Genomic DNA, 17,013 nt, shown 5'->3' with positions numbered 1-17,013 from the left:
TAGGGAATGGTAGGAGCCCTCCCCAAATCCATATTCCCAGACATCAGCTTAGGGCCTCCCTTGCAAACAGGCCATTTCAGGGATGGCAGTCAGACCTGTGTTAACTGTTTTCTGCAGAGAAGGAGATGCACTTCATCCCACCCACCCCGTATCTTCAGATGAGGTGCTAGCAATGAGGAACTAGCATCTCCAGATTCCTAAGAGAGAGAATTCACCTGGTTAGGAATGGGTATCTACTTGGATCCAGGCAGTTACGGTCAGGGTCACCTGTATAAGCATGGATGTTGGGAATTGGTTTTGTTTGTGTCAGGACTGGCAGTTGGTTTGGGGATTCAGGAGACACTCCACAAGGAAGTCAGTCATAGGGATGTGTGTGTGGAAAGGCCTTTCAGATACTATTGTAGACAAAGGCCTGCTTAGGAGTGTCATTACACAATAATAAAGAATACAAAATAATCCCATGAACCCAGATTTCAGATTAGAATCAGCAGACTCAGTTGATTTAAGTGAAATAGGATAAGGTAGAGGTACTCACTGTATAAAAACAGTGAGTGCCCAAGATATTCTGAAATAGATTTGGATACCTTATCCTTAGGTATTTTATAATGTCTTAGGGAATTTTGTTTTTTACTCTTTAATTGGAACCAGTGGGCTTCATGGAAATGGCCTGATTTTCCCCTGAGACTTAGTTTTGTAGGAGAGGTACAAGCATAGTATACTTGTTTAGGGTGGTTTGTTTTTATTTTTTTATTATAAACTTTCTTATTAAAGCTTTCAGTCCATACTATTGAAAACTCTGATTTTCAATCCTCTCCTTCTAGTTTTGAATAATGTTTAATTTTTTGGTAGTTCCCATATATAAGAACTTTTAATATTCTTTGAGGCATGGATATATTTTATCTGTTGGAGGTTGGGTGATATGGGGCATTAAGGTGACCTTGGAGGCAGTTCCCATAATTGGGAGACACAAAGCCTCTGCACAAACCTATTTCTGGGATGTTCTAGAATTTGCTAGAAATCCTGTGAGGTCTGCTGCCTGTGTAGAAAGTGTTTCCAGATCCCTTCAGGCAATGGGAAACCAGCATGGAAATGTCATCGTACCCCCATGTGGTCGAGCAACCTTGAATAGATGCATGATAATTCAGTATTGAATTAATTTAAGGAAAAGATGCACATGTGCACACACACTTGCATAGAATACATGCACACAAACTACGTATGCCAGGAAGTTCAAACCCAGTGCTTCTGCCAGACCCTCATTTTTCTTTGTTGTGGTTCACATGTGGATGATGCTTATTTGGAATTACGTCAAAAGAAATCTTGCAGCCTCCACAGTGTGAACAGCAGACACAGTATGCTGCTGTTTTATGTGCCTTGGTCTGGGTGCTGGGTGCTGGTCTGGCCTCCAGTGTGGCTAAGCAGCCCCCCAGTCTGTGTGCAGTGCATGTGACTTGCAGCTGAATCCATCTGATGACCAGGTCAAGGCACTGTCTCTCAGCAGTATCCTCAGGCTGGTTTTTGCTTTGTACCTCAACCATCTCTGAGATAGCAAGAGGGGCAGCTTTCATTCCAGAGATGATACAACTTCTAAGGAAAAGCAAAATGTTTCCTTGTGAATTGAAGAACAGAACATAAACTTAGGAAAACGATTTCCCTAGCCCCTCAGTCAGATCAGCTGGAGGGCTTTTGAAAACTATTGAATCTGCCTTGGGTCATGGACTGCGGAGAAAAGAAGTCCTCCTCAGATGAGCTCGATTTTTATGCGTTTGTATGTTTAGGATACCCTGAGGTAGCATTAGTGATTCCCGGGACCGAGGATGTCATCTCCTTGAAGGAAACCTATTCTTCATATCTTCTACAGTGACCTACTCGATAAATGTGTCAGCTGACTAGTATGTACCCTCATAAATGAGTGTTCAGGAAAAAAGAGGCAAAACTCAATGATTTTAGGGTATTTCAATAATGCTCTGGGTTCCCTGTCACTCTCCTACGTCTTTGGGGCTAAGGACACCTGTTTTGGGAAACATGGTGTGGGAGAGGCTGAGCCGTGATGCAGACAGTAGTAGGAGAAATCGTAGACAGGGCAGTATTTTTTATTGTGAGGCCTACCAGCCTTCATGAGCGGGAGAAGGTACAGCAGATGCCCCCCTGGAAGGGCTCCTGGACAGCAGAAGCCTGGTTTTATTCATTAGCACCCAGCCTGGAGCATAATCGGTTTCTGCAGTGAATAACACTTCTGATGTACATTACCTGTCTTATGTCTTCATGTGGTTGCAGGTGTTATTGTTATTTTTTTATATTTCAATGTCAATAAATTAATATATTGTTCTATTTTTCTATTTCACCCATCCCTTTGTGGGGCAGGTGGGGTTAGAAATAAATAGTCTTATTATTCTAAATTAATGGATGCATACAAGTTCTATGAAATCACTATGTAATGTACTTTTTAGTTATTGGAAAGCTGTTAACACTCCGTTAATCGCGGGGGCAGTTGTTTTGTTAGGGTGCCGTACTTAAGTGGGTGTGTATTTTGCTCTGTTTGCCAAGTTTATATCCTCACTTGTGCAGCTCCTGTAGTCTTAAATATGGTAATGGAGCATCTGGGGCATTGGTTGGTGAAAGGATGGGGCCATGACGCCAGAGGCCCCGTCCTGCAGGGGGTTGGCATGCAGGTGTGTAACACTTCTGTTGCATCTTTTGTTTTCACAGTGAGAGAAAAACGCAAGAGTCTCTTCATTAACCATGTAAGTGAAGCTGTCTCCTTGTGTTCTCCATAATGATGATACTATGTAATCACCATGTCTGGAGTAGGTACAGTTGGTTCACTTATTTTGTCAAGACATGGAAGAATGTGAAGAATGCTGTGATGTACTTATGCTCAGTTTGGTTTGTAATTGGACAAGCGTGGCTTGGTATTTCCACTGTCTGAAGTGTTTTTCCCAGAAAACCCACACTGCTCCTGTTCTTGGGAAGGTGTGTGTGAACAGTACCACAGCACACACTACAGGTCCAAATGAAAGCCACTTTTAAATTCTCATTCTTTCCTTCTCCTTCCCCACCCCCAAATTACTGTTTTTCTCCTTGTAGTTCACTTCTATTTGAATAAACCCATACTTGTTTCCGTGAGGCTATCTGCCTCCACACACTCTTGTTTCTCTTTAATTGGTATTTATAGGTCCAGTAGAGTCTCTTTGTTCTTTGGGTGCTCATGAAAAGAATAAACTTGATAACACTTTGGTTTTAAAAGAATTTGAAAAATTCAGCTTTAGGCTTTTGGCCTGTTCTAAGCAGTGTCTGTATTCCCTGCTGGCTGGGCATAAAGTGTCTCTTGAAGATACTTTGCTGTTCTTCCTTGAGCAACGGGGACAGCTGGCTGGCTCCATCTCTGCTCTGTCTGCCCTCCCACCAACACCTCCCCACCCTGTGGCACCCCAGCTGGCACGCCTCAGGAGTGTGGAGACCTGCCACTTTGCTCTCCCTCTCAATATATGCCTCTTCATTTAGGAAAGAAAACTGTCTCCGTGAGGTATGGAAGGATGAAGTAGGTGAATTGCCAAAATAAGTATGCTATAAATTCTCATATTGAAAAGAAGAATGATGTATTTGACCTTACAGGGGTTTTTCTGAGAATTTCTAGACTGTCTGCCTTTAAGTATTTGTGGATTTTGAAATATTTGGCACTGAAGCTGTGTTGAAGAGACCTAAAGCTATAATATTGCCTTCCCTGCCCTTTGGAAATCTGGACAAAATGCAACTGAAAAGAAATTCAGAAGCCGGACCCACACTCTCAAAGGGGCTCCATGCTTGGCCCTTAGGAGATAGGTAGTATCTTCTTAGGCAGAGTCAGTATATACATGCCTGTACGGTGTGTGAAGGGCCAGAGAGAGGGTTCTGTAGTTTTTATTGTATTCTTGAACCATTTGTGACCTCTTCCCTGGCCATCTCAAATTCTGAAGCATCACTGTATACAGCATCTGTGAAATTAAAATTTATGTTGCAAGAAAAACATACACCTTATTTTAAAAGACAGTATATACCTAGACATAAAAATTTGAGTGATTTGAGCTAATTTTATAAATCCTTACTTTTCATTTCTTTGCGGGATACTAGCGTACTTTCTGACCCATTAGCGCATCTGATGAGGAACTTGCAAGGAAGAGAGAAGAGCTGAAACTGCAGACAGCTTACCTTTCCTGCTCATTGCAGCTCTAGTAAAGGCATTTTGAAGAAAGAGGAGGTTAGGAGTTCGTCCGTGCCAGCTGTTGTGATTGTGCTTAATGAGATAGAGATGTACTCTCCTCGTGCTAACGTGCAGAAGTGCTTGTATAATTTTTCCCACCTAACCTTGCACTTTGTGTTGTGTACAGTCCTGGCACACACTGAGTACATATCTCTTGGACTGAGAATATGGATTAGACAGTTGTTGAAACCTGCTCTTTCTGCTTGTTCCTACATAGAGAACATCTCCGTGCTGTCTTCCGTAACAAATGACTGTGTAACAGCATGACCCTTCAGTTCGTGAACAGACCTCGTTGCCAAATAGCATATTGGTTCTGGCTGTGCTGGGAAGAGCCATTGGAATGTGCCATTCCAACCAACTGGAATATAATTTGAGCGAAATTACTGCAGATTCAATTGGGCTAATAAACCAACTGTGCTTTTCAGGTTTTGAGGCACTGGGGAGTTACAAGTTAGAGCACTAGACAGATCAGGAGCAGCAACTGAGTACTTTACCATGTCTCTTGAGTACTTTACCATGTTTCTGCCAGGGTCTGTTCTAATTGATTGAACCTACTTAGTAACCATTCTGGGCAGGTACAATTTATGATTTCCATTTTATGGTTGAGGAAAGTGAGGCACAAAGAAGTTAGCCAAATTAATAGTGGACCCAGGATTGGGAATCAGGTGGTCTGGCACCAGAACTCCCTCTTAGCTCTCATCCTGTATGTTTCTCAGAGGATGATGCCAGTTGAGCAGTAGTCACACTGTTAGCTGGACTTAGAGCCAAAAGGATTTTCTCAAGCACCTCATGATTTGGGGACCTTGAAAAACTCTGGAAGTCACAGTTCTCCTGTCTTATAGAACATAGGGCATAATTCCTGGCCTACCTGACTCAAATGTTATAATGGAAAAGAAGGTGATTTGCAAACTAACTGTTAACACCATATAAATATGTCAATGTTACTACTATTACTGCCTCTTGGGATATAGATAAATTCTGTTTAATTTTCCAAGTTCAGTACCAAAACCGATGAAAGTCTTTCTGGTATTTTAATTTTGGATACAGTGTTTTCATAATTGTAAAGATCAGGGTGGAATACATTCTCCTCAGCTTTGTTTGGGGATACTGCTGTATAGAGAGTTGATGGTCTTCTTAAATAGTTAAATTCTGAGTTGATTTCTGCCATCTAGCGTTGAGTGGGATAGGAGTAGATACCTTCTCTAACAGTGTCTATTCCATTATAGTCTCCATCTGTTAAGCCATAAAAGTCCAAGAATGACGAATGAGTTTGATCCAGGGACTGAAATTTTAAAAATTCTAAAACTTGCTTTGCGTCTTTGGGAAATTTGCTCATAATAGGACACAAATTTATTGAGTAAATGCTATGTTAGCATTAATACAATATGCTTGGACAGTGTGAAGAAAGCTTCACTAAGATTTTAATCTCAGTAAGATTTTAAAAGTTCAGGAAGATCAAAAGATCCAACCTATATTTTGAAATAATTTCAAATTTATAGGAAAGTTGTAGTAATACAAGCATATAGGATTTTCACAGTTCACTAAGGGAACCTTATTTAACTCTGGTTCACACACACTCACTCTGCTTGACACAGGATATTGAAAGAGGGGGCACACTTTGTTATTTTATCTGTTTTTTTTTTTTAAGAGTATCAAGAAATGATAATGGTGTGCACACTGATAATGTTGATACAGATGAGAAGTTGGTACAAGGTGTCAGGTCCTCAGTGTCTTGGTTATGTCTATGAAACACTTGTTTCTTTCCTATTTCCTCCTCACCCACCCTTCCCTTTCTTCATTCGGCCACTCATTACGTGCACAAATAAAGGGTGGCTGGTAAAATGTGATGGGGTCTGCAAATACAGGATAACCAACAGGTGAAACTGCTTCTCTCGTGCCTTCACAGGTCATTTTGAGAACTATATTGTCCTTGTTAAGACATGCAAGTGAAGGAGTCACTGAACCAGTGTTAGGATTTGTCCTAGAAAATTCAGGGCAATAATGTTGGTTGGGGGTTGCCCTGTTTGAAACCCTGGTCTTTTGTATATGCTGTTAAGATCTCATCTGTGAAGAAGCCAGCACAAATTCTTGACCATGGCTGCCTGTTTTTCACATTGTTTAGACACTCCTGTAGGGGTGGAAGGAGCTGTTCTTACATGATTTCAGTCTGTGACTTCCCAGTTCCTTTGTTGTCATTTACTAAGGGTAGATGGGACATAGCTGTTCCTTATGTAAGCTGGACAGGCACCCACTTTACTACTGCCATTTTATTTTTCACGTTTTGCTCTTAACCTCATTTTTAATTTTATCACCTCACTTAGGAGTTTCTAGAGTAGAGAAAGCAAAGAAAAAACAGAAGGCTGAGAAAGAGTATGGAGTTGGCCAGAAAAGCCCTTTAAGAAGCAGACTGTCTTGCCCCTTACCCTTTAAGCAGAGGCTCCCACCCCAGCATCTCTGCGTTACAGTCTGTTCTTCTACTTTATATAAACATTGTTATATATATGTATGTTACATAAAGTTATATGTGTTACATGTATAGTCATATAAACATGGAACTTTTTACACATGTATATATTTAACTTTTTCTAGAAAAATTTCAGACTTAAAAAAGTTGTAATAATAATAGTACAACAAATTCCTATATACCCTTTACCTAGATTTACCACTTTTAAGCCAGTGTTTTTTCACTTTCTGCCCATCCTCTGATCATTAGCCTGTGTATTTTCTTCTGAATTGTTAGGGAGTACATCATTCCCTTTACATCCTTACTACTCTACTGTGTATTTCCTAAGAATGAGGCTATTCTCTGTATAACTACAATATTGTTATCAAAATCAAGAACTTAACATTTGCAAAATTCTTTTTATTAGTTATTATACTTATTACTGTCCATAATCCAACTGTGTTAAGTGGCCTCATAATGTCCTGTGTAGCATGTTTTTCTCTGGTACCGCTTTCAATCCAGGATCCGCGCATGGCATTTAGTGGGTATGCCCTCTCAGTGTCCTTTAATCTGGAGAGATCCTCAGCCTTTCTTTGTCTTCCATAACACTGACATTGTTGAAGAATATAGGGCCTGGTGTTTTTTGTTTGTTTGTTTGTTTGTTTTAAAGGTTTATTTATTTATTTATTTCAGGAGGGGCTAGAGGGAGGGAAGCTTCCAGCAGACTCTCCACTCAGCCTAGAGCCCAACACAGGGCTCAGTCTCATGACCTGACCCGTGAGTTCATGACCTGAGCTGAAACCAGGAGTCAGATGCTTAACTGATTAGGCCACCTAGGTGCCCCAGTTTTTGTTTTTGTTTTTGTTTTTTTTTTAAACAAAATGCTTCTCATTTTGGATTTGAGTGAAGGACTTAGGAAAGCATTTGCAGCCAGAATTCTTCATGGAATGCTCCCTTGCGCTTCTTAGTGTTTCAAATCTGGAGACACGATATCCTTCTGGCTTCAGTGGTGATGTTGATTTTGATCACCCTGCCAGGTGTTGTCCAGATTCTCTACCCAGTACCTAATGCCTTCCCCCTGCCAACCAATAAGCAGTCTTTGGGCCGTACAGATATCCTGTTGCCTATCTCCAACCCCAGATTTAGCATCTGTTGATCATTCTTGCTCGAACCAGTCTTTATATTTTGGTTGCAGAATGCTGATTTTCCAGCTCCATTGCTTCCTTCCCATGTGGCAGTCATCATTTTGCTCTCAGGGGACCCCTTTCTTCCCACTTTCTTCCCATCCACCCATTCTACCATCCATCCATCTTTAGTGTAGAATTCTGGATTCCTGGTTTTTCAGTGATTTATAGCCATTCCTGTCCTTAATTATTTTGATGCTTACATTTCCCTTGATTTGTCTAGTGGCAGTCTTTTCAAACTGGCTCTGTGTTCTTGTGGCATGCTCCAGCTTTTTTTTTTTTTTTAAAAGCACTCTCTTGCTTTTTGGCACACTAAGATATTTCAGGCTCACCTTGTACCTCCTTGGATCAGCCCTGAAATCAGCCATTTCTCCAGGGAGCCCTGATTTTTTTTTTTTTTCCCCACTGTGGTGACAAGACCATTAGAAACCCAGATCTAGACGTCATATGTACTTCTTGTTGTTGGATATCAGTGCTTCTCACTGGCCCATTCAGCAAATAGCAAAGAGACGTTTAGAAATCATTTCTGCTGATATTTTAATTTCCAGTTCTGGTCCATTCCACCAGGTGTTTTCTTGCTTTTGGTTTTTAACTATTTTTTCCTTCTATGAAAAATATATTAAAAAAACCTTTATTGAGATATAATTTACATATCACAAAATTCACCCTGTTAAAGTATACAATTTAATGGTTTTTAGTATATTCATAAAGTTGTACAACCATTACCACAGTCAATTTTTAGAATGTACTCATTACCCCAAAAAGAAACCTTGTATTCATTAGCAGTCATTCTCTGTTCTTCATCTCCCCTCAGCTCCTGGCAACCACTACTCTGCTTCCTGCCTCTCCAGATTTGTCTCTTCTGGAAATTTCATATAAATCTCATCCTACATTATGTAGCCTTTTGTGACAGACTTCTTTCTTTAGCATGTTTTCAGGGTGTATCCATATTGACTTAGTTTATGTTAGAAATCTGTTCCTTTTTATGGCAAATACTGTTCCATCATATGGCTAGGCCATATTTTATCTACCTGTTCATCTGTTGATGGACATTTGAGTGGTTTCCACCTTTTTGCTATTAGGAATAATGCTGCTATGGACATTCTTGTACAAGTTTTTGTGTGCACATGTATTTTCATTTCTCTTGGGCATATACCTTGGAGTAGAATTGCTGGGATATATGACCATTCTATATTTAACATTTTGAGGAATTGCCGAACTGTTTTTCAGAGTAGTTGGTCTTTGGCTTTTCATATTGTGGCTGCAGTCCTATGACTTCAGTTTTAAACTCTGATCAACAATTTTCTTGCTTTTGGTTTTTAACTGTTTTCTCCTTTTATGAAAAATATATTGCAACTCTTACTTTTTTCTTCAAATCGCAACTCTTTTTTTCTTTACTTCCTTCTTTTATTTTTTAAACTTTTCCCAAGAGAAGAAATCACCTTCTGGAACCAGAAACATTTTTACCAGTATGACTATAACTGCATTCATTAGGAATTTTGAACAGACGATGCTTCAGAACAGGTTGGTGTAGCAAGAACACTTTATTAGGAGTTAGGTGGCCTGAAGTCTAAGTGTTCTGAAGTCTAAGTGTTCTGACACAGTGCCACTTCGTGATGCCTGGTTCCTGTATGACTTGGTACAGTGCTTTGATTCTGTCACCCAAAAAAGGAGTGCTATTGCTTACCTCCCAGAATTGTCTCGCAGGATAGTTATGAATGGCAGTGGAGATAGGATATGTGTGGGCTCTTAAACATTTGCATTGTGCATATTGGAGCTTCTGCAACAGTTTCCTAATTGTGTAGAAGAGTGAACTCAAATGAACTGGGAAGGAAGCTTGAATTTCTTATATACTCAGACAAGTCTAACCTTTTTTAAAGATTTGTATTTATTTGACATAGAGAGCAAGTGAGAAAAGGAACACAGCAGGGCAAGCAGGAGAGGGAGAAGCAGGCTTCCCCCTGAGCAGGGAGCCCAACACGGGGCTAGATCCCAGGACCCTGGAATCATGATCTGTGCCGAAGGCAGACACTTAACAACTGAGCCACTCGGGTGCCCCAAGTCTAACCCATTTTTGAGTCTTTCTGTAAATAAAAAATGTTAAGACCTACATTGGATAAACATCCACCCTACTTTACGCCTAGCATTTTGGGATATGCTCATTTCCCACCCCCACCCTACCCCAGAAAATGTAGTGTGGACTGTATACACCATTGCATTTAAGAAATGAAGTAATAGAAAAATGTTATTTCAGAAATGAACCCCTTGTTTCGTTTGTAGCTGCAGAAGGAACTCAGGCGGCAAAAAATACACCCTATGCCAGTTGCTGTGCAAAAGCCTCCTGAGGGACTGCGAGGCCCGGGGCAGCACCACATGCCTTCAGTGCTATCAGGGAAATCTTTCCACCTCAGGTGGTGTCGGGCCTAAAAGATTATATTTCTGGATTTTGCTCGCAGCCAGAAATTTAATGACAAAAGGTACTTCTCATTGAGAGTTGGTACACTGAGCCATAATAAAACCAAGCTTTGACCGGGGATTGAAGTACAATGTGAATGTAATTATTTTGTAGCGACAGCATGCATGACCCACAGTAGAGCAAGATTTGACCTCAGTGCTGGCATTTGCCCAGTTTTTATTCTTGAAATCCAATGTTGGTTTATTTTCTGCCTTCATAAATTAATGATTTTGTCTGCTTCTGTTCTTAATTCCATGGATGTTTGCTTTTCCTTTTAGTCTTTGAGAACTTGTAGTCTTTCCCTGCTCTAAAAAATTGATCCTGCTAAAAGCTGTTCAGTCTCCCTTTTTCTTTCCATGAATATTAGTTTGTCAATACCTTGAGATCAAAGATGAGGGGTCTTCCTTTTGTTTGTTCTGTTCTTTTGTCATTGTGTTTCTGAGGCCTCTCGTGGTATTGGAAGGATGCTAGTAGAGTTCTCCTTTCTCGTGGCCCTCCTCTCAGCTGTAAGTGCTTCTGCCCACTTGGATAAGGGGGTTTGTATGGACTTAGGTGTTGCAAGAATGTCCTTGTGTCCACTCCATATTGGCTGTGTGACTTGGACAAAAATACTTTCTTCATTTAATGAGGGAACTACCACACCCTGCCTTCATGGTCTTGGGACTGTCTACACATCATGAGTGTTCAGGTGGTGGTAGTGCCCTTTTCCCATCTGTTCTGTGTTCTTCCCACATGTATTTTGCACCCATCAGACCTTTAGTTAATTGTAATAAAGGAATACTAGAGCAAAGTTCATTTCTCTGTGCTCTGGGAAACTAGCTTTCTCAATGAAGGTCATGGTTTTAAAAAAACAAGGGAATGTTCATTTTTGGAGATTTGATTTGGTTTCCAAACTTTTACAACTTTTTTCCTCTAATGATATTACCTCATATTTTCTAATGCTTTATTTTTATTAGATCCTAACAAACCCTAAGAAATAGTAGGTCAGTCTTGTCCAACCATTGAAAATGGGAAGTTAAAACACAGAGGCCAAGTGTTATTAAGTGACTTAATAATACTCATTGAGCATGTCCATGTGGTCAGCACCCACGTGTTACCCTGGGATAGCCCTCACAGCACAATGATGAGGGGTGGGTCAGCTCTGCTTATTTTACAGATGAAGGCATTGAAGATAGGGGAAGTAAAGCATATGGTGACCTTAAAATTTATTGCCCAAACTAGGACTCTTAAATGTGAAAAGGGACGCGGTTATTGGTTACTCAAGACAGCAGGGGCAAACTCGGACTGTCCCCCAGGAAGCCAGGACATGTCATCATCCTACTTAACTACCTTGCCCAAGTTTACATAACTAATGAGTGACAGAGCTACATCCTGAACTCAAGGCTTTCAGACTCCAGCCATACCCTCGCTTCACCTGTACTGGAGTATCTCGTACACATTAGTTCCCAGCAGGACCACAAGAGAGCTAGGACTTTGGCCCCTTTGTTTTGCCAGTCACTGTCTCACAGCAGTTTGTCCTGAGTGTGTCATTATTATTTCTCTGTCCAATGGCAAGAGCCCTTGGCTGTTCGCCAAGCTTGTTTGCCTGTTTGCCAGCTTCTTAATACATGGCACTCTCCTTTCTGGTGTTGGTAGGAAAGCATGGACTTTGGAGTCAGGCAGATTTGTTCACAAATGTGAATTCTGGTGTCTTACATTTGACCTTGGAAACATTACTTAATTTCTCTGACCTCCTTTGACTTACCTATAAAATGAGAATCCTGCCTGCCTTGCTAGGTGTTTGTGAGCTGTAAATGGACACATGTAAAGTATCCAGAATACTACTGGCTTTTATTTAATGGCTATTAAATAAAAGTTGTTGTTGTTATTGTCATCATGTCACCATTTAATTATATCTAAGTGTAGTGTATGTGGAAGGAAGAAGTGAGTGGTGACCTGGGGACATGAAGAGACAACAAATGTCCCCTCCCTGCAATGGAGAATCTCCGAATCATTTAAGCAGGGAGGGGACATGATCTGATTTGCTTTGTAGAAAGATCACAACATCAGAGGAAGACTGGTTGGAGAGGAATGAGCCTAGAGACAGGATGGCTTCAATGGTAATGTGGGTGAGAAGTGATGGAGGCCATTCATATATACCAGTTAGTGGCTGGAGGGATGTAGAGGCAAATGCTTTTGAAATGTATTTAGGAGGTGGAATCAATGCAAGGAGACCAAAGGAAAGATAAAATATTTAAGAATATTTGTGGATTTCTGGTTTTAAGTCATTATAATTGAATGGAAAAAGAGATTCGTTTGTCATTTGAGGTGTCTATGAGGAACATTTAGGTGGAGAACTCAGAAGAGGGGTTGGGCCAAAGAAGAGAGATTTGGGACTCAAAGGAGAGCAGAAGGAAGTTGAACTAATGGGGCTACAGGAGGATCCCCTGGGAGAGAGTGTACAGGGGGAAGAAAAGATTATCACCTTCCAGGGAGTTGAGAGAATTGGAGTCCACAAAAAGGGACTAGGTAGCCAGAAAGATAGAAGGACACTAGGAGAGCACTCAGGCTGGAAAGCCCTCATTGCAATAGCAGCTGGGGGGTCTTTGTGAATGGGTGTTGCATGTGGAGTGTGAGCCAAGTTCTAGAAAATTTGAAGAGGTGGAGTCATTTACTAGCCCTGGCCTGGAGAATGGTAGGTCTTCCACTGGGGGTGAGGAGGGCAGTGCGTGTAGGTATTTGGCAGGGAGGAAGGAGTAAAGTGAGCGGATACTGCCTCATGGCCTCTCAGTTCTTTGCAGTGCATGCTGCCTGCGGGAGCTCAGAGTGAGGCGCTGACAGAGGACCTGGGAAGGTGGGGGTTGGGATAGTTGGGGTCCAGTGGTGGTCTTATCCCTGTACCCCATTTTTCTTTGTCCTGCACTTGGATTTTGTGTGCCTGTGTGCATATGTGAGTGTATATTTACATATTTTTGTATCTGACAGACATCTAATTGGAATCACAGAAAGGAATGATCTCATTATTTGGGACACATGATAACTCTTCAATAAAATCTTCTTAAATACACGGTCCAACAATTGTGTGTTAGTGGGTCTGGCCGTAAATAATAGGTTATTTTATACTGTGGACGTTATGTTAATAGGTGGACTAGATGATCTTCACTCCAGTTCTAAGGCTTTATGCCACGTATTTATTACTTTGTAAAAGATACACTATTTGTAATTTGTAAAATATACACATTACAAAGATAAAAATTTTTATTTTCTGAAAATATTTTGAATAATAGTTTAGAGCATTTATTTCCTTGCAGTACGTAATTGGGCTTTTCACTAATTGGACTGTTCTCTGCTCCCCCTCCACACAGTTTATGCTTGACATACAGTATCTACTGTAATGTCACTGTAATAAGACTGGCCTTCTTGGTACCATCTATCTGAGCCAGCCAACGAAACTGTTGTGCCCTTCCATTTCCAGTAAAACATTGTCTTAGGTATTTTGTTCTGTGTATTTCTAGTATGTTACAGACATTAGCACAAAAAAGCATTCCCATCACTTTTCTGGACATATTTAATGTTCTTATTTAACAGGGACTGATGTAATGCTTCTCACGCACTGGCCATGTTCTGAGCACATTATAAATATGACCTCATTTCCTCCTCATTATGCCCCTGGGAGGTAGGATCTGCATCTTCATCTCTGTCTCACAGACAGGGAAGTGGAAGTGCAGAGAGGGAGGCTAAGTGACGCGCCAGCTCATGGCGTGAGTTCTGGCTGAGTCTGATTCACCTGTCTTCTTGACAGCTCTTCCCCAGGGCATCGTATGGCTGTGTAACTTATGAGCAAAGACTGGAGCCTAATTGGAAGATTTCATATATCCAAACATACACATGTCCAAGCATATGGACTTTTCAGAATCATGGGATGACTAAATTAATGTGGTATTATGTTAGATAATACTGAAACCGAGAACCATATATCTGGTGCACCATGCGCTCATTCAAAATACTGAACACATGAGAACACACGTTTCAGTGAAGTACAGGTGTCTGTTGTTTCAGAGGCATCGCCGATGTTTCCCGCTGTCTGTGTTGCTGGACACACACTGGTGCCGCGCATCAGCATGTGCTGGTGCCTGGGCTGGCTCAGCCTTCCTGCTGCTACACAGAACAGTTCAAAACAGAACCCAGAACAGGAGAGCAACCCCAGAGTCCAGAGCTTTTCTGCTGCAGGATTCTTTGATTTTTTTAGTGACATGGATTTATTTGAGCTTTTTAAATTTGAGCTTTTTAGTGACACGGGTTTTGGATCCAGAGAAGTACACGTTCTCTGAATCTTGTAGTCCTGACATTCAACAAGTGACTTCACACCCAAATGGTATTTCAGAGTGATGAGGCATCCTGCAACTGCAAATCTCTTGGTAACTCAATACTGAGGCTTTGTCTTCAAGTTAGACATTGTTACAGAGTTTGAAAGCTTAGTTGGTGTTCCCCTGGCAAACTGTAGGGTTCTGCACACTAGCCCTGAGTGCCAGGAGGCTGTTGCGCTCTGTGGGACTCCTGTCCAATGAACCCTCTGACCCTTAGGGACTGTGTGTGCCAGGGGTGTGCCTGCCAACAGGCTCACAGGAGTTTCTAGATTGAAGGGGGGTAGATTATGTTCACCTGCGTGCGCCTCTCATCTCCTCTCCTTGACACCCGTGCTCAAGTTTTCTTAGAGTAACTACTTACTCTTTGCAGTTCCCATCACGTTTTAATCCTGAGAAATATGTGTCAGAAGGAATAGTTGAAACAGAAGTGAATTCTCATTGTACTTTTGCTTCATTGTTGGGGTTGTATCTAAAGTTATCCTGTGTCTCTAAAATTTCATTAACATACCAGTTGATTACAGAATTTTTGTGTTAAATGGAATACCTGTTGAGATTTTGTTTTGTAGTAGATTTTAAACCGGTGAGGAAAAATTTCCTAAGACCTTTAAAAGCTTGCTGCCTGTATTAATAGCTGTCTTATGTTCTGAGTTTTTGATGTGTTTTATGTGACTTAAATATGATTGCTATAAGAGGTTAAGAAGAGAAAAAATTATTTTTAGTGCCTTTGGATTACTGTAATGAGAATGTTGTAATTTGATAGATGTGAAAATGCCATCATAAAATTGACATTCAAACTGTAACTTCAACTTTGCGAGTTTTCTTTGTGCCCTTTTCTTACCCAGGCACAAAAGGGTGTAAGCTTAAGAAGGAAAGCCTGAGAACTGAATTTCCTTCCTGACTTTGGTTATTTCCTTCTGACCCACATGCTATTTATAAACCAGTGCTAGGGAAGGCTATAATGTTTCAGTAGTGCAGTGCCCTCTAGCTGTGATCTGATGAACTGGATACTTGAAATAGCGACTTGCCTGCCATTTATTTAGTTTTGAGGGGAGATTCTGTTTATACATGGGTTTTACATTTCTCAGGCTATTGCATATTTTCATAATTTTATTACAGAGGAAACTTTATTAAAAATGAAGTAAATTTTCATTTGATCTGTGATTAGCTTTGAGGCTTCCTTTACATTTGTCAAGTGTGGACACGGGAATTTGTTGCGGGTGGGCACTCGAGGCAGGCAGTTTTACTAGCACTAAAGAGATTATTTGCATCAGTTGCTGAAAATGCCTCTTAGGCTGTCAACACAGCACCAGGCAAATGGAAACTTGTTTGGGTGATTCGATTTTTTTCCCCCCTAACTTGCTTTTGAATAAGAACTATCTGGAGTAATGTCTACTAATCACATCGCCCACATATTGGCAAAAATCTACTTAGTATTCAATTAGAATATCATCAGTGTATAATTTAAATTCTCTTTTCTTTACCAGTATGTTTCAGAAGTAGTTTTCAGTGCTGAGGTGCTTCAAAGAGCTCAAAGTTTATACATTTGTGAAAGAACCAGTCATAAGTTGGAACAGACACTACCTGAAGGCCATCCATTGGTTGTATTTTCAAAAGTGTCCAATAATCTTCTTTAAAATATGTTTCACCCCTAACAAGAAATACTTTTTTCTTTATAACTTCACCTCCTGAAGTCAAGCTGATAAACCAGAAGATCTAAATTTACATTGGTTGCATTTTCCATGACCTCCAAATCAGCCGCACTCAGGAATAAAGAAAATGGGTATCAATGGGTCTTTGCCTTGATCTCGATGCATAAAATCAGGATGCTGCCTTGATTAGGCACTTTCACTGATGTAATGAGCAGTGTACTGATTGTTTCACACGGGCCTCAGGGTTAGGTGATTTTTGTGGATTTTGCAACACATTCATCGGTGCTTGCTTGTAAGAGAGTACTGTTCTCCTAGTGAAGGAGGTTTGGGACTAGCAATGGTGGTGGTGACTTTTACATGTAGAAGAACAAGGGATTTCACTGTACAAAGAAAGTGTTTTTGTACTGTTCTTGATGGTGGTATTGATATTTCTTGCTAAAACATTTTCCTTCTGTGGTCTGATATCAAGTTTAAGGGAATGATGTTTCTTGGAAGAATTGTGAGTCCCATTTAATTGTCCTGTCTTGTTGCCATTGTTTTCTAGCATCCTCCAGGACAAATAGCGAGGAAATACAGCTCCTGCTCCACTATTTTCCTAGATGATAGCACAGTCAGTCAACCAAACCTCAAGTATACAATTAAATGGTGGGTATACACATTTTTGCTTGACTGAATGCTTTTTTCTGTTCCTTAACC

General features: G+C 40.7%; 1 protein-coding gene across 3 annotated transcripts in view; it reads left to right on the top strand.

The window, feature by feature from the left end:
- The window catches only part of CCNY (cyclin Y), a 242,147-nt gene that overhangs the window by 179,599 nt on the left and 45,535 nt on the right, over positions 1–17,013 (top strand). For all 3 annotated transcript variants that reach the window (XM_004774318.3, XM_004774316.2, XM_004774320.2), the window contains exons 3-4: positions 2,710–2,744; positions 16,862–16,962. In XM_004774318.3, coding sequence (XP_004774375.1) covers positions 2,710–2,744; positions 16,862–16,962 — 136 coding nt within the window. The remainder of the gene's footprint in view (positions 1–2,709; positions 2,745–16,861; positions 16,963–17,013) is intronic.

Source organism: Mustela putorius, unplaced genomic scaffold, assembly GCF_011764305.1.
Source record: "Mustela putorius furo isolate JIRA1106 unplaced genomic scaffold, ASM1176430v1.1 tig00003913_pilon_pilon_pilon, whole genome shotgun sequence".
Taxonomy (NCBI): domain Eukaryota; kingdom Metazoa; phylum Chordata; class Mammalia; order Carnivora; family Mustelidae; genus Mustela; species Mustela putorius.
The sequence above is the reverse complement of the archived record's forward strand: the minus strand, read 5'-3'. Positions and strand labels throughout refer to the sequence as shown.